The 22,769-nt window shown below is 42.8% G+C and overlaps 1 protein-coding gene across 1 annotated transcript in view; it reads right to left on the bottom strand.

Annotated features, from left to right (window-relative positions):
* Positions 1-228: 228 nt before the first annotated feature.
* The window catches only part of Pfkfb1 (6-phosphofructo-2-kinase/fructose-2,6-biphosphatase 1), a 79,972-nt gene continuing 57,431 nt past the window's right edge, over positions 229-22,769 (bottom strand). Inside the window, exons 7-14 of the mRNA XM_004670042.2 lie at positions 21,469-21,590; positions 16,719-16,926; positions 11,428-11,574; positions 10,960-11,064; positions 4,053-4,182; positions 1,780-1,842; positions 770-834; positions 229-444 (exon numbers count right to left, since the gene is read on the bottom strand). Of these exons, the coding sequence (XP_004670099.2) occupies positions 385-444; positions 770-834; positions 1,780-1,842; positions 4,053-4,182; positions 10,960-11,064; positions 11,428-11,574; positions 16,719-16,926; positions 21,469-21,590 (900 nt within the window). The 3' untranslated portion in view covers positions 229-384. The remainder of the gene's footprint in view (positions 445-769; positions 835-1,779; positions 1,843-4,052; positions 4,183-10,959; positions 11,065-11,427; positions 11,575-16,718; positions 16,927-21,468; positions 21,591-22,769) is intronic.

Genomic DNA, 22,769 nt, shown 5'->3' with positions numbered 1-22,769 from the left:
ACCTATATTCTCCTCCATCTTTGAAGGTGCCACGCCTGACTCTTCCCTTTAGGAGGTCCTCACCGTTGTATCCCAGCAGCACTAGAGCTGGATCAGAATCCAGATCTTGAGAAGAATAAGACAAGCCTTACCCATGACTTCTTCCTGTCCTATAAGTCTTTATTGGCCAGATAATAAAGACAACACTTCATCCACAGCAAGGTATCTCCTAAGTTGTAGCTAGGAATTGAGACCTATGTGGGAACATACAGACTTCTTCACTGGAGGTAGGGCTCTCCCAGTGACACTAAGTCCAGAGTCTTCTCATGGGAGAAGAACAAGAGCAGTAGTTCCTACAGGTGGAAGACAATGAGGATGGAGACAGTGTGACCACTTGGAAAGGGCTCAGTAATGGGCAGGTACAGTATCCAGGGCTTCTTTAGGTTCACGGGTGATGTCAACATTCTAAGAAGACAGAGTTTAGAATTAGTAGGAAGAAGAGAGGCAATGTAGGGTACCAGTCTCTCCCCTGCCTCTTGTCCCCCCTGCCAGATGCCTCACTCTCAGCCAGGCTTAATCTTTAACCCTCTTCCCAGACATGCCCAGGGAATCAGTCTGAGGTCAGTGTGGCAGGGATTGTTGCAGCCCTGTGCCTCGATGGCTCCCTGGGCCTGGGCTGTAGTTCTTGCATTTCCGAGAGCCGACGGAGGTGGAACATCTGGGATCTGTGGGCTGGAATTGGCCTTTCCATCATGTTAACTACCAGCTTGAGCCTGGAGCGCCAACCTACCTCAGGCTTCTCCCGGTGTGTATTCACAGCCTCCACATTCAGGTAGATGGGCTCTACTTTGCAGCCTCGGGAAAGAACAACCCATATGTCCTTAAGTCCTCAGGATAAGACTCTCTTCCCATCACTGCCCACAGCCCAGGTCCATGCTGGATTGCTTCTGCCTTGCAGGGAGGGGAGTTCAAATGATGTGTGGAGAAGACACTGGGCCGAAAAGGCAGCCAGCTGGCTTCTTTCCACCTCTGCCCCTAAGTGTGTTCTCTAAGCTTCAGTTGCTCATTTGCACATGGGGAAAGAAATGAAAGGAGATAGTCCCTGCGGCCTCCCGCAACTCCTGTGGCCTGTGAGATAGTGATCTAAACTCTGCATGACTGATGGAGAACACTGGGTCCTGCAAGCCATGGTTGCTGCAAGAGTTCTGGGCTTTGGGCACTCGGGCCCAGGCCAGGTTTATTTAGAGGATAATGTGGTTATGGCAACACCAGAGGTTACTGGGAAGTCCAGGGACCCTGAAAAGGGGCATCACTGGGGCCTGGGACTAACAGGGGAGGCCCAGTGCCTGTGGTAACCCCGTAGCTCCATCTGTCACTGTACTCTGTCATAGGCTTCAGTATGACATTGTGTCCTGTTCATACCCCAGACTAGATTTGATTTTGGCCTTTCCCTGCTCAGGAACTAATACCTTAGACAGTCTAAACTGTCCAGACTGTTCTTTGAGCTCTTTCTTCAATATGGCCACAACCAGCAAATTTCCTGTGGTCCTCTTCGGGGACTGCCATCCACTCCAGTGTTTGGATGTTTGGTACTTAGCGCTCACACAGAGAGAAAGTTGGAGCCAGGTCCCAAATTTAGAGATGATCTCAGTTCTGCTGTCCTACTGCCACCAGTGCTACCTACCCGCACATCCTACCGCCCTCGCAGGCAACCTCTTGCAGGAGGCTACCAGGGAAATGTTAGGTGCTATGCTCATGGCCTCTGTGTGCCTTTCCTTAGGTGAGAAAAGGAGCGCTCACCATAAGCCACAGGTGTGAGTTTGAGCACTGTGTGCAGAGGGCACTTGAGGTAGGGTAGCTCATCTGGAAAAGAGGAGAAAGCAGCTCTCAGAGTTGTAGTGCTGGGCATGGTACCCCCTTCAAAGCTCTAGGCTTGCTGGGTGCTTCCAATTCTACCTCCCTTACTAGGTGGATTCCACCAGAGACCCACACCTTGCAGTCTTCAGGAGATAGTGCTGAGGACAGACTGAAGGGTGTGGAAGGGTGTAACCAAGCTGCCTGGGAACACAAAGTGAGATGGCTTTGGGAAAGGTGAATAGACTGAGTTCTATGTGTGGGCCAAGCAGGCCATCTGGAGGCCTCAACTCCTCACTCTCAGCATCAACCAAAGGTCAGTGCAAGTTTCTCTCCTGTCCTGGGCCAGGCCTCCCACAGACTTTCTTCTTCACCACCACAAAGGTCTATAATTCCTGTTAGCAAGTATCTGCTGAGACCCTCCTATATACCAGTTCCATGGTGGCACATGACACTTGACCATTCCTAGAGCCTTCTCCCCAGCTGAGGTCTACTGAGTACATTTTCCTGATACACAGCTTCCCATTCCCTGCGATGCAAAATGCGTATCCTTAGCTCCCTTTATTTAACTGTAACACTGCTTGTTATGGTTTCTTGCCCTTTAGGCCCTTCTGAGGCATTTAAGGCCCGTTTCTACCCCCTGAGTCACCAAAGACATCAGGGTGGGCATTTTCCTGGGTATCCATTCTTTCCTTCCTTCTCATTGTCATAATCATTATAATTGTGCTCTGGGTCTGAGGGGTTTTTTGTGCATGACCTCACTGCATTCTCACTGATTCTGTGGGTCCTATCCACTGTCATTGTCTATATAAGGAAAAAGGCCAAGAGAATAGAAGCAACTTACCCAAGGTCTTTGACCTAGCTCTTCCACTGTGTCAACTAATGACATTGGTCCAACTTTTCCCTATGGTTCTCAGGGTCCCCCATCTTTCATAATAGATAGATTAGGTATACTCTAAGGGTGCCCAGTCCTGTGATTCTGTGAGTCTCAATTCTTTCATATCATTTGTCTGAGCATCACTCTCCTGAGTAATGGGAGTAAGACCATTTGCCAAGATTTTCCCTACTTGACTTCCAGGGTGGTTGTGAGCAGCTACAATGTCCTGTGTATGAAAGAGGGTAGGAATTCATAGAAAAGGAGGTACCTATACCATACCTCTCCATGTATATTTGAGAGGACCTCTGACATGCATCTTAAATCAACTCCTATATGAGACCTTCAGAATCCTATGACCTTAGGCCAGTCACTTCACCTCTATGAACTTTGATTTGCTCATCTGGGCAATGGGAATTCTAATTCTGCCTCATGCTATCAAAAAGTACCCTGAAAAGTAGAAATGTGAACATATCAGAATTTGAGCACTTCAAGGACCAGCTCCCCTCAGCACACATCCCATCATCCATTTCCAGTGAAGAAATTGAAGACCAAGTAGAGAATATGACTTATCCAATGCCAAGTTCTCAAGTTTCCCCAGTCAGGCCACCTGCCCCATTTGTTAGCTCATTATATGTATACATTCTTTGTATAGATATTTTGTAAATACCATATCCATAGACTTTAAAAAAGAAATTACCACTTAAAATGAAATGAAAAAATCATAATCTTGCAGAAATTATCCTTTACAGCAAAAATAGAAACCTGTAATTGGGATCATAAGGCCATGAAAGGTCCCTGATGACAGCATGCTTCAGAGAAATACTAGCTGATCATTTTAACCAGAGACAGGCTGTGTGTGCTGGCTTTGGATATATTCGTTAAGAATAATACTAACACTAACACCATAGTCCATACAATGTACTTTTCTAAGCTCTTTGCATGTTGTTCACTTAAACTTCACCATTAACACTTCCCATGTTACAGTTGAGGATCCTGAGGCTCAGAAGAGGTTACAGTACTTTGTCAAAGGTAGTACAGTTGGTGTGTAACAAAGAATATGGACCTAGGTGTCCTTGTTTTAGATACAGTGCTTTTTTTTTGAGGTAGGGTCTCACTCTAGCCCAGGCTGACCTGGAATTCACGACGTAGTCTCAGAGTGACCTCAAACTCACAGCGATCCTCCTACCTCTGCCTCCTGAGTGCTGGGATTAAAGGCGTGCACCACCATGCCCAGCAGATGCAGTGCTTTTAATCACTGAAATATAAAGCTCCAGTTGCTGGTCTCGGAATTTCAAACCATATCCAGCTGTCTGCACACAAGGAATGGGGAGGAAAGTGTTACCTGAACTTTTATCCAGGAAATAGGCAAGGAGGCACCGCATGACAGCCTGGTGACAGATGACCAGTACATTTTCTTGTCGTTCTAGCTCCATTATAACTGGCTCGAGACGCTGAACCAGATCCTCATAGGACTAACAGTGAGAGAAATACTTGGGTGAGAAAAGGGGATGAAGCACATTTACCGAGAGAGGAAGAAACTTGGTCTTTGGTTCTAGGGTAACAATTCACTTCTTTCTTGGGGTCTTGGAATCTCACTTATTAGATGGGCCAGTCAGTAAAATGAACTAAATAGTGACAACAAAACTCCCCACTATACAAAATCTACTTCATTGTACAGCTGACATTTCAAAAGAATCCTAAAAGTTCTGATTTTAGTGTTCCAAAATGAAAACTTTAAGGAATGGTGAGTGGATATAAGTCACTGCTGTTCTGAGGCACTGGGCAATCTTAGTAACAAAGAAGCTCTAGTTTCACAAACATCATAAAAATAGGAAACAGGGCCTAACTACATACAGTTGAAGCTTGGGACCAAGACAACATAAATATGAGACCCTCAGGCTTTAGAGATGGCTCAGTGGTTAATGGTATTTGCCTGAATAGCCTAAGGACCCAGGTTCAATTCCCCAGTACCCATGTAAAATCAGATGCACAAGATGGTGCATGCATCTGTAGTTCTAATTAGGAGTAGCTAAAGGCCCTGGTACACTCATTCTCTCTCTCTCTCAAATAAACAAATAAACTTTAAAAAAAAAGTTTTAATAAACTTTTTTTTCAAAAGGCAAGTCTTTATACCCTCAGTAAAAATGTAAACTAGAAAAGTCTATCCACTGGCAAAACAGAAATAAGAAAATATTTTTCCTTGATTTCTTAGTAAAAATAAAATTAGGAAAAGCCTCTTGCAACAATTTATAACCAAAATCTAGAAATGTGAAGCATATATATAAAGCCTTGGGTCTGATTCCCAGTGAGCAAAAGAAAGGGGAGGGAGGGAGAGAAGAAGAAAGGAAGTTAGGAAGGAAGAAAAAAGGAGAGATTTAAAACTACATCTTCCCTTAGGTGGGATGGTGATTGAGAATTACATGATCCATGTGGTTTAGAAAATGTTTTGCTGAGGGTTAAAAAAAAAAGTAGCCTCAATATATTAACCTCCAAGAAGTGCCTGAAAAAAAAAGCAAATGGAAATTCTCTATGAATTTTCTTACCTAAGGCTGCATGGAATTCCTATAAATAAATATTTATCAAAAAGTGAAGGTTGCAGCCTTGCATTTGGCCAGCCAGGCCAAATGAGCCAACAGGTGCAATAGTGGCACATCTATCATGGTGGAAACCAACTACCCTCTAATTGGACTGGAGGCCTGCTCCATGGAAGGGAATATATCCCTGATACTGAAAACTTAAAACAGGGGTAGTCATGAGCACTAGGGGTGTAACGTCTGCTGCTGTCTGGCTAAATGTATATACTATGTTTATCAAACTGCCCAGTAAACACTTCTCTTAATATTCATACCCTTATATTAATGCTACTCTCACTCTTGGTAGAGAATCTTCTCTTTTCAGATGGCAGTGACCTTGGGATGACTCAGAAGGTATCATGGTGCTGGAAAGAAGTGACCGGAGTGCTCAGTACTGCAATATCTCTATCACAACTACCAAGGCTCAGGGTCTAATGTGGAAGAGGTGGTGGAAAGAATGTAACAGCCAAAGGAAGGGTAGGACTCCTTACAACGTGCTCCCTCCAGACACAAAATGGCCTGGATATCCATGACCTCACTGTGCCTGACACTACCTACACAAGACCATCATAATAGGAGGAAAAGATGATGACATCAAAATAAAAGAGAGGCTGATTGAGATGGGGAGGGGATATGATGGAGAATGGAGTTTCAAAGGGAAAGTGGGGGGAGGGAGGGTATTACCATGGGATATTTTTTATAATCATGGAAGTTGTTAATAAAAATTTGAAAAAAAAGTGAAGCTTGCAAACACATGTGCAGATAAGCTACTATTGGAGAGAATATGCAGGAACAACAAAATGAGAACCCTAAAAATGTAAGATATAAAATGCAAAATATAAACTAAATATGTAGTGAATACTAAAAACCCCACTAAAGATGGCTGTCAGAGAAAGGGGAGTGGTAGCAAGGGGATATAAGAGTATAAGCTTTTATACAAATAAAAAAGGGTTGGAGAAATGGCTTAGTGATTAAGGTGTTTGACTGCAAAGCTAAAGGATCCTGGTTTGACTCTCTAGAACCCATGAAAGCCAGATTCACAAGGGGATGCATGCATCTGGAGTTCGTTTGCAGTGGCTGGAGGCCTTGGCACACCCATTCTCTCTTTGTCTGCCTCTCTTTCTAATAAATAAATAATAGAATATATTTTTTTAAAAGATTTACCTTTGTAATAACATCAGGAAAGCAAGAGGACATTGTAATGCAGAAAGTTCTATTTATATATGGAGGATTTCCTTGCTTAATTTTCTGTCTCCAAATGTTAACAAAAATTCCAGTAAAGAGGGCTGGAGAGATGGCTTAGCAGTTAAGGCACCTGCCTGCAAAGCCAAAGGATTCAGATTCAATTCCCTAGTACCCACGTAAGCCAGATGCACAAGGTGGTGCATACATCTGGAGTTCAATAACAGCAGTTAGAGATCTGGAGACCCTGGGGTGGCCATTCTCTTTCTCTTTCTTTCTCTTTCAAATCAATAAATAACAAAAAAGATAAATAAAAAATGTAGGAAGGAAGCAAGATTGTATCAAATACATGATGCAAATTTGAAAAAAGAACTAAATAGAATTAAAAATATGAAAATAAGCTGGGCACGGTGGCGCACCCTTTTAATCCCAACACTCAGGAAGCAGAGGTAGGAGGATTGCCATGAGTTCGAGGCCACCCTGAGACTACATAGTGAATTCCAGGTCAGCCTGGGCTACAGGGAGACCCTACCTTGAAAAACAAAACAAGAACATCAACATATATATATATATATATATATATATATATATATATATATGAATATATAATGAATATATATATATATATATATTCATTAAGAGTGAACACTAACTTGAAGGGGTAAATAGCTTAAGAATGGGTAAATGACTTAAGAAACAGTGACTTAATAAGCTGAAGAAATTACTCAGAATGTAACAAAGAGATACAAAGGAATGGAAAATCTAAAGGAAGAGTTAAGGGGCATGAAGCATAAAGGCAGAACTAACACATATGTAATTCTACTTCCATAAAGAACTAATAGGATATGAGAGAATAGCTTTAAAGGCATAAAATAAAGTTTTCTAGAATTAATAGAAATCCCAATCCTCAGATTGAAAAAGTTAAACTAATCCCAAGTAAGGTCAACAAAAATTAACTAATATCTAGATGCATGAGACTTAAAGGCAACAAAGACTTTCAAAGTAGCCAGAGAGAAAAGAAAAACAATTAAGTTGAAGAAGTTTCTTGGCCAGAGTGGAAACCATATGTCAATGGAGAAAACATATTAAGCGTGCTGAGCATTTTATATACAGCCAGATTACCATCTAGGATTTATAGTTTATCCTCCAAGATAGTTTTAGATTAAAGGAAGGGTGAACATACTACCAACAGATTTTCAGAAAAGAAACTTCCAAAGGAAGTTGGAAAATTAATGCAGAAGGCAGACTTGATATATATGGAGCAAAAATGACCAAAGGATTGGTAAACATATGTTTAAATGACTTAAAATATTATAATAGTTCCAGGTCAGCCTGGGCTACAGCAAAATCTTACTTTGAAAACCAAAAAAGTTATAAAATAACAATGGTAGTAGCTCATTTAGAGGTTAATACCAAGGTTACATAAAAATACAAGAACAAGCAGAAAGAAAAAAATAAAAATACAAGCTGGGTGTGGTGGCGCATGGCTTTAATCCCAGCACTCGGGAGGCAGAGGTAGGAGGATCGCCATGAGTTCAAGGCCACCCTGAGACTCCATAGTGAATTCCAGCTCAACCTGGGATAGAGTGAGACCCTACCTCGAAAAACATACAACAAAAAAACAAGAACAACCCATTAGTCAAGAGAGGGAATAATCAAAGTTTTAAAGTTCTTGTACTATTTAGGGAGATGGTATAGACATTGATTTTAGATTTTGTTAATTTTAGATATTAAAATGTATGTGTTCAGGCTTAGGGGTTAAGGTACTTGCCTGCAATGCCTAAGGATCTGGATTCAATTCCCCAGTACCCACGTAAAGCCAGATGCACAAAGAAGCACATTCATCTGGAGTTTGTTGGCAGTGGCGAGAGGCACTGGTGTACCCATTCTCTTTCAGTCTCACTCTCTCTCTGTCTTTGCTTACAAATAACTAAATAAAATATTTTTAATGTATACATTCAAGTTGGTGATATAACACATAGCAAACAATTATTCTGAGCAATTTCAAAGTACAATATTTTGACCTTATACCCTTTGTGGTTGTGGTGGTTTCAATGTACAATGACCCTCATAGTCTTATGGGTATTAACAGTTAATCCCCAGTAAAGTGGCACTGTTTGGGAAGTTTTGTGGAATCTTTAGGAGGTGGAGCCTTGCTGGCAAAAGTGTGTCACTGGGGGCAAGTCTTGAGATTTTATAGTACAGCCTGCTTGCTGTTCTCATTGTTTCTTCCCTGATGATAAAACTATGTGAAGCTGGTTTCCTTCTCCTGCCATGTTTCCTTGCTATGATGGACTATCCCTCTAGAACTGTAAAGTGAATTAAACCTCTCCCCTAAAACTGCTTCTCTAAATTCCTTTTGGTAGAATATAAATCCCAGCAACAAGAAAGTAACTGATATAGTGGGACAACTTCCAGAATAGAAGTAACCATAATGATGTTTTTTAAATGTTAAGGGTAAGCTCTAAAAGAATGAAAACAGAGTATAACAAATATATATATATATATACTCAATCCTAAGGAAAGCAAAAGAAGAGAAAAAATAAGGGTAGAAAGTTCAAGATAAGGTTATATAAATAAACTAAAAGGTCAGTAATAATAATATAATTAAATATACCACACTTGGCATTAAAAAGACATTTCAGTTTGTGTTAAAATAGCAAACCCAATTATAAAATGCTTATAAGAGACACAAAACAAAAATACATAGAGAAGTTGAAAGTAGATGAGTACAGATGAACTTGTTATCAGAAGAAATATTATAGAGCTATGTTAATGTTAGACAAGATATACTTTTCAGGGGCTATAGAGATGGCTTAGCAGTTAAGGTGCTTGCCTGTGAAGCCTAAGGATCCAGGTTCGATTCTCCAGGTCCCACATAAGCCAGATGCACAAGATATGCTTTTCAATAAATAGTATCATTAGGAGGAAATAATCATAAATATACAATTAACAAAGAAGGTAATATTGTTTTAAGTTTGTATACCTCTAATAATATAGCCTCAAACTATATAAAAGAGGGTTGGAGAGATGGGTTAGCAGTTAAGGCACTTGCCTGCAAAGCCGAAGGACCCACATTCGACTCTCCAGATCCCACCTAAGCCAGACACACAAAGGTGAGGCAAGCGCAAGGTTGCACATGCCTACTAGGTGGTGCAAGCGTCTGGAGTTTGACTTCAGTAGCTGAAGCCCCGTATGCCAATTCTCTCTCTGTGTCTCCCTCTCTCTCACTCTGTCTAAAAAAAAAAAAGTAATATAGGGCAGGGCATGGTGGCGCATGCCTTTAATCCCAGTACTTGGGAGGCAGAGGTAGGAGGATCACCTTAAGTTTGAGGCCACCCTGAGACTGCATAGTGAAGTCCAGGTCAGCCTGAGCTACAGTGAAACTCTACCTCAAAAAAGAAACAAAAAAATGTTATATATATATATATATGTGTGTGTGTGTGCATGTGTATGTATATACACACACACACATATATATATGAAAATGAAAGTAAATTGACATTGATGTTATAAGGTTAAATAAAAAATGTTTTGAGATAGGTTGGCCTTGAACCTCTGATCCTTCTGCATTTACCTCCCAAGTTATAGGATTGCAGGTTTGTCCCACAACACCCAATAAGATCATTTATGAGGAAGAAAATTAAAATGTGGGGGCTAGGGAGATGATTGCTCGATGGTTAAGATGCTTGCTTGCAAAGCCTATTTGGCTGGGTTCAATTCCCCAATACCCACATAAAGCCAGATTCACCAAGTGGTTGTCAATGTCACCAAGTGCATTGTCACAAGACCCTACTGCACCCATTCTCTCTCTCTTTCTCATAAATAAAAAATATTTTTAAAAGAAGATAAAAATGTCAAGTGATTTGTGACTGAACAGAATATTATTTTTATCTTCTTAGATGCCTTGCTTTCTTAATAATTGTTCATAGAAGTTTGGATCAGAAATAGAGTATGAGTAATAAATGCATTAAAATGCAGAACTGGCTAAGTGGAGGTTGGATTGGAAGCAATGAGCATTCATTTCATGTAGGGATAGGAAAATGATGGTCTGATTTGTGTGGTAGTGAGGATGTTGATTAAACTAGTACAGATTGTCCCTTGGTATAAGGCCAACTTCCCAGAAAGCCTGAAGCTCTAGGCAACTTGGTAATAAAATGTCATAAAATTGGAGTATTTCAAGCATCACCAGTGAGCAGAGGGGATAAGAGAAAGGAGATGCAGGATAAAGCGGGCTCTCCTAAAAGTAGAGGGTGTAGCATACAAGCAGACAAATATGTAGCTTTTTTAAAAAAGAGGAATCACTTGCCTATGGCCCAGAAATTGAGATAGCTAAGGAAGGGCCAGATGATCGTGTGCTTCAAAGGATGCAACTACTGAAAAGCATACTTTGCCTTGTTTCTGAAGCTGTTTAGAAAACTCTAGAATCCTGACGGTTGTGAGGAAGATATGGAAGAGGAGTCCTGGGAGTTAGGCCGCCTCTCCAAATTTTACCTCTCCCTTGGGATAGCGATAACGATATTTATCTTGGTCCCGTAGTGCAAATTCTTCAGGGTAGTGTTCCTGGATTTCTTCATAGGTCATTTCCTCACAGACACCCTAAGAACAAGTATTTGGGGAACTTTAAAGATGGGTCAATGGGAAAAGCACTTCTCACACAAGCATGAGGATCTGAATTTGAATCCCCAGAATCCACATAAAACTGGACACAGTATTAGTGTATACACGTAATCCCAGCATGCCTACAGTGAGATGGATGCAAGGGCAGAGACCTTGTCAGTTCTGGTCTTCACCACATGCCCAAGAGAGAATTGTATCCAGCCCATGGCCAGATATTAAAAAATACTTGTTGAACTAATTAGCTTCCCCATAGTGATTGGAACAGAGGTAACCCAGGTTATAAGCCCACACCCAAGCCCTGAGCATTGTAACCTGCCGAGAGATTCACCCCTTCCATCTCACCGCATCAATCTCATTCAGGGCCTTCCACTGCTCATAGGGGACACTTAGGGCCTCAGCTGTCTGGATGGTCCTCTTCATGTGGCTGGTCCATACCTTCAGGGAACTGATGCCTTGAGACTGAATGAAGTTGGCCAGGGAATAGGCATACTAGGGTGTGGGTGCATAGGAGAGGAAGAAAAAGAGAGTTAAGTAAAGGGAAGTGGGGTTGGGGAGATGTCTTAGTGGTTAAGCGCTTGACTGTGAAGCCTAAGGATCCCAGTTCGAGGCTCGATTCCCCAGGACCCACGTTAGCCAGATTTACAAGGGGGCGTACACATCTGGAGTTCGTTTGCAGTAGCTGGAGACCCTGGTGCACCCATTCTCTCTCCCTCCCTCCCTCTCTCTCTCTCTCTTTCTCTCCCTCCCTCTTCCTCTGTCTGTTTCTCTCAAATAAATAAATAAAAATAAACAAAAAAAAATTAAAAAAAAGAAAGGGAAGGGCAGGGGAACCATAAGAATAAGCTCAAGTCTTCCAGGAATGGTAAAGCAGTGATGAATGAGCAAGACCAGAAGGTTTAAATGTTCAATTTTATACGAAGATGGGATTGGAAATATAGCTCAGTATATCACTTGCCTAATATATGGAAGGCTCTGGGTTCAATACTTTGCACCACAAAAATTTATATAAAGGATGATTAATAGGTGCAAAGTTACACTGAGGCAAGTTACATATGTTCTGGTATTTTTTGGTGTTTTATTTTTAAGTTCAAGTATTCTAATTAGTAGGGTGGCTACAATTAAAATAGAATATATATATATATATATATATAATATTTTAATGTTATTACCACATATAAATTATACATGCATGAGATGATGTATAAGTATTGAAACAGTAAATTGGACCTGATAAGTATGAATACTTATAAACTTAAAAATTAGTCGTTATTTCCCATGTGATTAAGAATCCAAGAGAAATAAAGTGTGTGTGTGTGTGTGTGTGTGTTTATTGACGTTTGCTCACTGGACTCCCTACTAGGTGATTCATTCATTAAAACATGCCCACCTTGAAAATACATGAACCCTGAACACAAATGGAGGTATCTAACAGTCTACCTACCTCCTTCCATTTTGGATGTCATCCTGAACTTCTAGCTTTACCACATGTTTATGGTTAGTCAAATCACATTACCAAGTTCTATTCATACCCTACCTCCACAGATTGCCTTTCTCTACAATGTGACCCTGTGGCTCCCATTGGGTCAAAGAGTGACAACTTCTGTGACCACAGCCTGTGGTCAGGTAGAGACTTCTAGGCTGTTAGAGCAAATTCTAAGGTTTAAAGTACCCAGAGTGTACTCTGGAAGCATATGTGGACAGATTTCAGGAATATCGCTCTTTGATGCCGTGAATTGCCATCACTTGAGTGGGGGATTCTGGTACCCATACTTTAACGACATGCACATATGTACTGAGTGTTCATGGCACTGTGCTGAAGTATTCTTTCTCTCAAGATTCAGCCATTCAGGGAGAAAAAAAAAAAACAGAAAAACACAATAGCAGTGCTGAAAGAGATCACAAAGGATTGTGGGATCTCAGAGGAGCAGAGGATCTGCCCTCCTCCTGTGTGAAACTTCTGCACAAATGCACATAGGTGCACATGCGTTGGGCAGATATTAGTCAGTAGTCACTGTACATGGATACCATCTAAGGGATCTGGTGATAGTAGCCTATGTCTCCTACCTTCCCAGGCTAGAGTGGAAGCCCATGCACACTGACTGCTGAGTAATATCTGTTATACATTTGTGCATAAGTGGCTAGCCTGTGCCATCTTTGATGAATAGCACACCTATACACAGGAGGAGCACAGATCCCCTACATGGTCATTGTGCACACTCAGCTACATCACTGACCATCTATCTCTGGTCTCAAATCCTACCCGTAAGATGTGAATGGGCACTCACTCACCTGGCCTTGTCTTTGATCGTTACTTTAAGTGGTATGTGTGGTGCACCCAACTGTCTCGTCTCCGGTCATCATTTTGAATGGTGGATGGGGGTCACCCAACCTGCTCCCTGGAATACAGTAGGTGCTGCATGAAGGAGAACTACAGTGATGGGGTGGCAGACCTTTGAAACCAGGCTGGATGAACTGGCATTGAGTGTGAAGGTTGGAGCCTGGTGTGTACACATATGCACATGGACGTATGTGTAAGAGGCACGTGTGGACGTGACCATGTGTTCAATTGGGCTCAGAGCTGTGTGAATTGGGGAGGGGCCAGCTCCACCTGACAGACCCTTGAGGGGAAGGTGGTACCCCGGGACTGGCGGTTGTCTCAGTGGCCTCTGCCTCTGCTCTGGGAGCAGGAGAGATGAGAGTCAGGTCAGAGGCTACCTTCGGAGGAGACTGCCAGTCAGGAGGAACAGAAGGGTGCCCTGACAAGGCTACCGGGCAGGACCAAGCCTGGGAAACCTCCCACTTCTCCAGTTTTTCAGCCCTGGCTCTGTTGTCGTACACTGCTCATGCGACCTGGGACTGCTCTCTGCTCCTCCCTCGCTTCCTCACTCAGTAATGGCCAGTTCATAGCACTGCTGGTTTTACCACACGTGTGGAAGGGGATGGTAGTGTGACTTGCACACTTCATTCCCTATGGTGGCACCGCCCCCCCTCATACTTGATAACAAGCTCAGGCATATGACCACAGGTGGGAAATGAATCTCTTTATGAGAGCAGCACCCAGAACGTGCAGGTCACCAGCCTGCTGGGGAGGGGAGAGAGACTAGCCAGTAAGAATGGGGACAGGTGTCCCCAAGGGCTAGTGACCTGCCTGGGAGAAGGAACAGACAGGGAAGACTTCCAGGAGGAGTAGATCTTGGGGCAGAATCTGGGCCTTGGAAGGGAGTGGGAAGCAGGAAGAAGTGGGGGAACAAGTGGTGACAATGTGATTCCTATGGTGGGGTGGGAGGCAACTTCAGTTCTGTGTCAGGGAGCAAAGGGATTCATGCACATGACAGTGACCAGCTGAGAGGGACCAAGGACTGCAGCAATGTAGGCATGGGCCAAGGCAGAATGGTGAGAATCTTGAGGGGACCTGTCAGGTAGGGTAAGGCTGGTAATGTTGGTACTGAGGAGTGGGGTTGCTGCTAGACACCTGAGTGTGCAGCTTTGGCCTTTTGGAGCTGATTTTCAAGAGGAATGTGGAAGGATTTGAAACCTTGGCCTAAGAGATGCCTTGCAGTGCTGTAAGTACAGCTTGATGGACTATTCTGGTCAGAGTTGAATGACCTGCATGTAGTAAGAACTATAAACTATGAGGTTTGGCTTTTGAGGGTGAGAAAGAGCTTTGCTTGGACTGGGCTAGCAGTTTGTGTGAGAGGCTTGCTGTTATTCCCATGTCCTGAGAAGTTGTGCAGGGTTGCAGTGCATAGAGACAGACAGGTGTGTGCAGAGGGATATGACACAGGAAGAAATGTTTGGGCTGCAATCGCTGCCCATTCAGCTGCAATTGTATGAGAAATTATAACCATTGAGTTTGGGCCAACTGACCTGCACTGGGACAACAGAAATAATGCAGTCTTTTGAAAGGGCCAGTGTCCTGTTCTTCAAAGTCTGCTTTATCTCCCCCCGCCCGTGATTAACAAATTGGCACCCTACCTGGTATTATGGAGAATAAGAAATGCAGAAAAGAGAGGGTCATTGAAGTTGCAACACAGTCTTGTGTTTTGGAAATGGACATGGGCAGTGTGAAGCAGGATTGCCTGCATGAAGACCCAATGGAGCTGTGAGGATGAACCATGGGTTGCAGTGGAGACCCAGTGGAGATGCGGGGACCACGAGATGGTTGCTAAGGAGAGCTGCTGGTCCCAGATGAAGTTTTCCAGGACTGTGAGTAGCCTAGCTGGAGGGGTTGCTGGTTAGGATTATCAGACTTAGAGACTTGTCACTGGCTGGAGTTGTTGGTCTTGGAGCTACAGAGTTTGATGTTTGCCCTGGTTGTTTTAAATCTTGTATTGGTTGAGTATTATGTTGCTATGCCCAATGCCATCTTCTGCAGTGTAAATGTTTATTCTGTGCCATTATGGGTTTTGGGAGGATTTTTTTGGTATTATGTCTCAGTTAAAAGACCTTGGAGGGCTGGAGAGATGGCTTAGTGGTTAAGCACTTGCCTGTGAAGCCAAAGGACCCCGGTTTGAGGCTTGGTTCCCCAGGTCCCACGTTAGCCAGATGCACAAGGGGGCGCACGCATCTGGAGTTCGTTTGCAGAGGCTGGAAGCCCTGGCACGCCCATTCTCTCTCTCTCCCTCTATCTGTCTTTCTCTCTGTGTCTGTCACTCTCAAATAAATAAATAATTAATAAAAAAAAAGACCTTGGACTATGGAAGTGTTTGAACATCATTAGGATTTATAAAAACTATGGGGACTTTTAAAGTTTAACTGAATGTGTTGCATTTTATATCATGGATGGGTATCAGTTTATGGGGGCCAGGGGCGGAATGTGGTGGTTTGATTCAGTTGTCCCCCCACCCATAAACTTAGGTGTTCTGAATGCTAGGTTCTCAGCTGATGGAGATTTGGGAATTAATGCCTCCTGGAGGGAGTGTATTGTTGGGGGCAGGCTTATGGATGTTATAGCCAGTTTCCCCATGCCAGTGTTTGGCACAGTCTCCTGTTCCTGTTGTCCCCTTATGTTGGCCAGGGGGTGATGTCCACCCTCTGCTTATGCCATCGTTTCCCCTGCCATCATGGAGCTTCCCCTGTCAGCCTATAAATCAAAATACACCTCTTTTCTCCCACAAGCTGCTCTTGGTTGGGTGATTTATTTATTAGAGAGAGAAAGAGGGTGAGAGAGAAAGAGACAATGGGCATGCCAGGGCCTCCAGCCACTGCAAATGAACTCCAGATGCATGTGCCACCTTGTGCATCTGGCTTATGTGGGTACTGGAGAATTGAGCCTCAAACCAGGGTCCTTAGGCTTCACAGGCAAGCGCTTATTGGCTAAGCTATCTCTCCAGCCCGGCTGGGTAATTTCTACCAGCAATGTAAACCTGTCTACAACAGGTGGTCACTTTAGCAAAGACTGGCGTGGCAGCCAGATTTGGGCAGGCCTGGAGATCTGTGACTAAGCTACTTGAATTGCAAGCAGTTGGTATATAGGAGCCATTTAATGACCAAGTGGCTGGAGGTGTAGAAGATCAATACCATACTTTATTCTACCCCATTATGAGACATCTATCCTCAGTACCCAGGCCAGGGCCACCCCACCCCAGCTTGCTCAGACTGCCCAACTGAGTATTATTTGGGGCCCTCTCTACCTGCTTTCCCCGAGCTGAGAGGCCAGAGTCGCCCCCGATGCGTCCTCTGAGGTTGAGTTCACTCTCTCCGTGCCGGCATAGGTAGATGGAGCGGGGCGTGACGTGGATGTTCATGAGGTAGTAGACTGTGCGGCTCTGAACATGGTCCTGGACTCGGTTTACGATGTAGCGTGTGCCCACGTCGAAGATCTTGATGTAGGACAGGTGGCTGGGCCAGACCCAAGCAGGAGCAAGGGCAGCTCAAGGACTGATGGTAGGGAGGTTGATCCCAAGAGAAAATCCCAACCACACATGCTGCTTCCAATCCTCCTCTTCAATTCTGCTCTTATCTAACCGTATACTATGCCTTGCCTATACAGGGTAGGTAGCTGTCCTAGACATGCAGTTCCTGATCATCCCAAGGAGTTCATCACCTCTACCATTTCCCTCATCTCCTTTTTCTCAGCTTGAGCCAATCTGTATTTTCACCTTTACTCATTACACTGCAATTCTCTGGGGTGCTTTCCTCCATGGTCCACACCTCAACCATACTGAGAAACAGTAGTCTTTTGTGTATCTATGTCCAACATTTCACTGATAGTTACTATCTTACCTGTTCCCCAATTCTTTTCAATCCTGTCAGTCCCCTCCTTCCCCTTGATCTTTATTGTTAGGTCAGGACAAAATAGAATCACAGCAGAGACATAAAGAAGTGGGTCATCTACATTCCTCAAGGAACCACCCAGCCATTATCCCTTCTTTGCCCAACAATGCCCCAGGTCTAGGATTCCTGCCTCCTATCTCCCACCTGGTCAGTGTTCTGGTCTCGCACCCTAGCTATTTCCCTTCCTCACCTTCCCCCAATGGAAGAACTCTATATAGCCCACGATCTGTAATCTCAAAAGGTGATTGTGCTCCGCTCTTGAGAGTCAGCCTGGCATTTCGTGTTTTTCCTGAATAAAAGCTTCCATTTTTGCCTCAGAGTGGTCTCTGTGGTCCTGGTTACTCCCAAACCTTACCAATATCACGATACTTTCTACTTTACACTGTATAGATAGGAACCAAATTTTGTCTCTGGGTGCATGTGTGTATATTCTCATTCAGAAAAAAGGTTGAAGCTAGGTTCATGGCCTATTTGCCATGTTGTTCACAGGTGCCCTTCTCTGCACTTAAGCATTATGCTTTGTGAGGAGTTAAGATCTGTCCTTTGGGAACTCTTAAACATGTCAAAAGCATAATTGGCATTCATTTCACAAACATTTACTTCATGGTGTGCCATGTATTCAGTGGGTAGAGATACACAGGTGGTCCAGAGTACCACTGGCAAACGTGTGACTCTTGTTCCAAGCTGCTGCTTGTCCCCTCAGTTATATGCTTAGTTCTAGTGAGTAGACACTGTATGAAAATAAAACTACTCAAGAATTTTTGGAAGAGATGGGGGCAAGGTGAGGCTACCAGCCAATCAGAATACTAGAAATATGAAGCAAGACTTCTAAAGCTTCTGCTATGACAGCAACTACTCCTCTAGTTATTGGATTATAACTAGCTATAATTGGCTTCAGAGACAATCCAGGGAAAGAGGTGTGGGAACTGGGGCAATGTGGTGATGCCAGCAACCTTAGTTTCATAGTAAGGAAACCAAGTGAATGGGAAGGACTATAAAAGTCCATGGCAGGTAAGGCTGCTAATGGGTTTGGTTTAAGAGGGCCTTTCTACTGACCTTCCTAGAGAAGTCCTTTATATCTACACTAGCTCTGATGTTCATGTCTGGTGGCTCACACAGAGCACTTGGCAGTTGTTGAAATTTTTCTGTGCATCTTGCAAGGAGTGGGGTATTTAAAGATATGTGGAGCTTCGCAACCATCATACAGAGAAGAGAACATCATCTTATACATGAGAAAACTCAAGCACACCGAGGAAGCAATTTGTATAGAATGCTCTCAACTCCAGTGATCTCTCTAACACCCTAAGGACTGAACAGTTAAAAAAAAAATCTCTGATGTGACCTTACTGTCCAGTTACTGTCTGTATCTAATACTAGATTCTTCCAGGCTATATAGGAACTTCCAAATTCCACAGCTTAGTATGTCATTTTAGGTGCTTTTACACTCTGCCCACAGTTGGCCTCATCTTACAGGCTCATGTCATATCTATAACTTATTTCATTCTTATATTCATGCCTTGGCTGTTACATTTGGAATAGTCTCTGTACTCCTCTTCTCTGACTCAGAGTTAGCTGGGCCATTGCAAAGTACTGTTTCCTTTTCCTTGAGAAGATGTCCTTCACAAGATTTTGAAAGTTGAGCTCCTATGCACACATCTCTTAAAAGCCAGCACATTCACTCTCTCCAAGAAGTCTTTGAGTTTAAAGTCATGTAATTAATAATTACTCAACACCAAAAGTATTATCAAAGTTCATACTCATCCTCTCAAATGTATACTTTAAAATAAAATTCATAAACTGTATTAATGAGGAAATTCTGCCAAATTCCAGGTTGGCTATCTTAATATGGTTTTGTGCTACTAAATATTAAATACTTTTAGAATAGTTTTCTTTTTTTTGAAGCCCTGGCATTGCTGATGTCCTGAGCTCATTCTTAGTCTGCTTACTGAGTAATCTAGCTCTTCCAGATATTCCTCCTCCAAAATGTGTCAAATCCCTTACTTTGAATTCCTTCACCCACCTAGCTTACTATGCCCACAATTGAGATTAACTGTGTACACACATTGTGCCTTCTCCAAAAGACTGAATGTTCTTTGAGAGCAAGGACATCCCTTCTCTGTTTGGATTCCATAGGCACAGCTAGGATTGGCCCTGATGCAAAGACTATAAATGTTTATTAATGAAAAAGAATTATGAAATAAACCTGGCTTTCTACACCTGTCTTTTCTCAGGCCCAAATGGATCCATTAGAAACCAAAAGAACCTTTATGTCATTCTTTCCCTTCAGTTCTCCCTTCTGAGAGCTCCTTCCTCCATGTACTGTTAGCTTGCATGGTGCCTTTGTGGAAATCTGAATGGGTCATACTTCTCAGAACATATACAACTTCACGCTAGCACATGCCTTTCTGAAAGAAGCAAGGATACATTTAACTAGAGGGCATGCATAGTAAAGTCTGAAAAATCACACATAAAGGCCATGTCCCTTGCACTAATGTGTAAGCCATAGCTGGCACTTTTTATGATATAGGCATATGGAAGGGGAAACCTAGGCTGGAATTTGGGGAATACAAGTTTCAGTATATACGCTGTTGCTGATTCACTGTGTGGCCTCAGGTAAGCTTTTAGCCTGTCCTAGGTCTCATTTCCCCATCTAAGGAATGCTAATCTCTTTGCCTTTCAGTTGGGTAAGGATGAATGAAAGCTATTTAAATTTCTTAGGGGTGGGGATAATGACCTTTTTTACACTTCAAACTTGGGTCTCAAATGGTGTGAATGCCCTGGATCTCTTTGCATTACAACCCCATTTTAAAGAAGAATGACTGTCTTTGAACACTCTCCATCTAAACTTTCGCCAGCAAGCACTTCTATATTTAGCTGGTATTATAACAGAAAATATATTATTTTTAAGGATCATCCCATATGTTGAGGCTTTACAGAATTTACCTAAGGACAGAACCCATCTCTCTTGCCTCTATTTGCACTCTGCAAACAGCCCACACCCAAATACTTCTTGATTGAAGGGTTACATGATGGTTGTGAAAGGAGACAAGATAGGAGGCAGAATATAGTTAGACTTCTAGCTCTACCTGTGACTTCTGGTAGGAGCATGGAAAAGTAGCTGCATCTTATTAAGACCCAGTTTCCTACTTTTAGAAATTTATGAACAAAAAATATTACCTTAGTCTCCCTTGTGCAGGTACTATGGGTGTTTGATGGAAGAAAGAAATTAGACATGTGTGGAAAGTGAAGTGCTATCAGTGTGCAAAGAATAGTTTTTCAGGGTTGGAGAGATGGCTAAGTGGTTAAGGCGCTTGCCTGCAAAGCCTAACAACCCAGGTTCAATTCCTTAGTACCCATGTAAGGCCAGGTACACAAAGTGGCGCATCTCTCTCTCTCTATTCCTCTCTCTCCACTCTGTCTCTCTGATTGCAAATGAATAAATAAATAATTTTTTTAAAAGATAAGAATAGTTTTTGGCTGGAGAGATGGATTATCAGTTAAGGCACTTTCCTGCAAAGCCTAAGACCCATGTTCAACTCCCCAGATCCCACGTAAGCAGGATGCATAAGCAGGATGCATGAGGTGATACATGCACAAGGTTGCACAAGTGCACAAGGTGGCACACATATCTGGAGTTCAATTACAGTGGCTGGAGGCCCTGGTATGCCAATTCTCTCTCTCCCTTTCCCTCTCCCTCTCCCCCCTCCCTCTCCCTCTCCCCCTCCCTCTCCCTCTCCCTCTCTCTCTCTCTCTCATAAAAATACCAGTCTGTTGGGCTTGCCTCAAAAAAAGAGAATAATTTTGCAATACTAACAACAATACCAAAACAGAGGAAGGCATTTGTTCCCAGAAAGCAGCATACTGATCTATACCTATTGCACAGGAAAGCATAACTTTGGTTATCTCATGAATACTTCATATATCAAAATATAACTGCCTCATGGAGAATTAGAGCTGGGAGGGCCCATGAAGACACATCATCAAGTCTCACTCTTAATGTTATAGACAAAGCTGAGTCATAGAAAGGAAGGATGTCTTCCTGGGTCCTATAGGAGTGATGTGTGTGCTAAGTGTCAAGGCTTTGACTCTGGGGTTCTAGGGTCTTACCTGTCCAACTCCTCATCCAAAGGTTGGTAGTTGACTTCATAGCACTCAATTCTCTTTAGAAAATCTTCAAGAACCTTTTCTTGGTCACAGTCTATATAATCAGGGCTGCCAAGCTTCACTTGCTTGGAAAAGAAAGATGGAGAAACTAAGGGAGACATTTGGAGACAGATTCTGACACAGTGTTTCTGGAAAGGGTCCTTAAAGACCATTGAATATCATACCCCTTGTTACAAAGGTGAGGAAACTGAGACTTAGAGAAAATCTTTCTCCACCTTTACAAAATTAGTTAACTGAAGAGATGCTGAGCTGTACATTTCAATATATGTGGCCCCACAGCATACACTGCTGAGGAAGAGGGTTTATTAGAGGACTGGAAATTATGATGTGTGGAAGTGGCTGCAGAAGAGAAACCAGAGATCTTGGATAGCATTAATAATAACTGGCATGTATTTAGTTGTTACTGGGAAAATATGGCACATTGTCATTGGATTACTGAAGGACTGACATCTCCTAACCTAATCCCTACCTTCTCCTCATGCATTCCCCATGTCATCCATCCAGTCACCTGAGCCTACATGGAATCTGGGAGCCATCCCAGATACCTTATTTTATCGTCCTTCACTCCTAGGCAGGTATCAAATCCTCTACAATTGCTCTTCTAAATATCCATTCTCTTTTGTCTATGTTTACTAAAGCTTTGTGACTGTTAACTGACAATCATTTCCTCATATCTTTTACAATAAAGTGTGAATTACTTTTGCAGGTGGCTCATGACTTGTCATGATTGGCTCCAAAATGCCTTTTGATCATCACTTCTCATTGCTTCCTTATTCATGTATATACTTTGCTCTCTCCAATCTAAGCTACTTATAGATTCCTGGAAATGTTAGACCTAGTATATATTATTTACTTATTTCCATTCTGTGGTGGTTTGATTTAGGTGTCCCTCATAAACTTAGGTGTTCTGAATGCTAGGTTCCCAGCTGATGGAGATTTGAAAATTAATGCCTCCTGGAGGCAGTGTATTGTTGGGGGTGGGCTTATGGGTATTATAGCCAGTTTCCCCTGGCCAGTGTTTGGCCCACTCTCCTGTTGCTGTTGTCCACCTGATGTTGGTGAGGAGGTGATGTCTACCCTCTGCTCATGCCATCATTTTCCCCTGCCATCATAAAGCTTCCCCTGGAGTCTGTAAGCCAAAATAAACATTTTCCCCCACAAGCTGCTCTTGTTCAGGTGATTTTTGCAAGCAATGTGAACCTGACTGCAACACATTCTTTACCTGAAAAATTCTCATACATTTA

Source organism: Jaculus jaculus, chromosome X (assembly GCF_020740685.1).
Source record: "Jaculus jaculus isolate mJacJac1 chromosome X, mJacJac1.mat.Y.cur, whole genome shotgun sequence".
In the NCBI taxonomy this organism is placed as follows: Eukaryota; Metazoa; Chordata; class Mammalia; order Rodentia; family Dipodidae; genus Jaculus; species Jaculus jaculus.
Note: the sequence above shows the minus strand (reverse complement) of the source record. Positions and strands in the feature narration are given on the sequence as shown.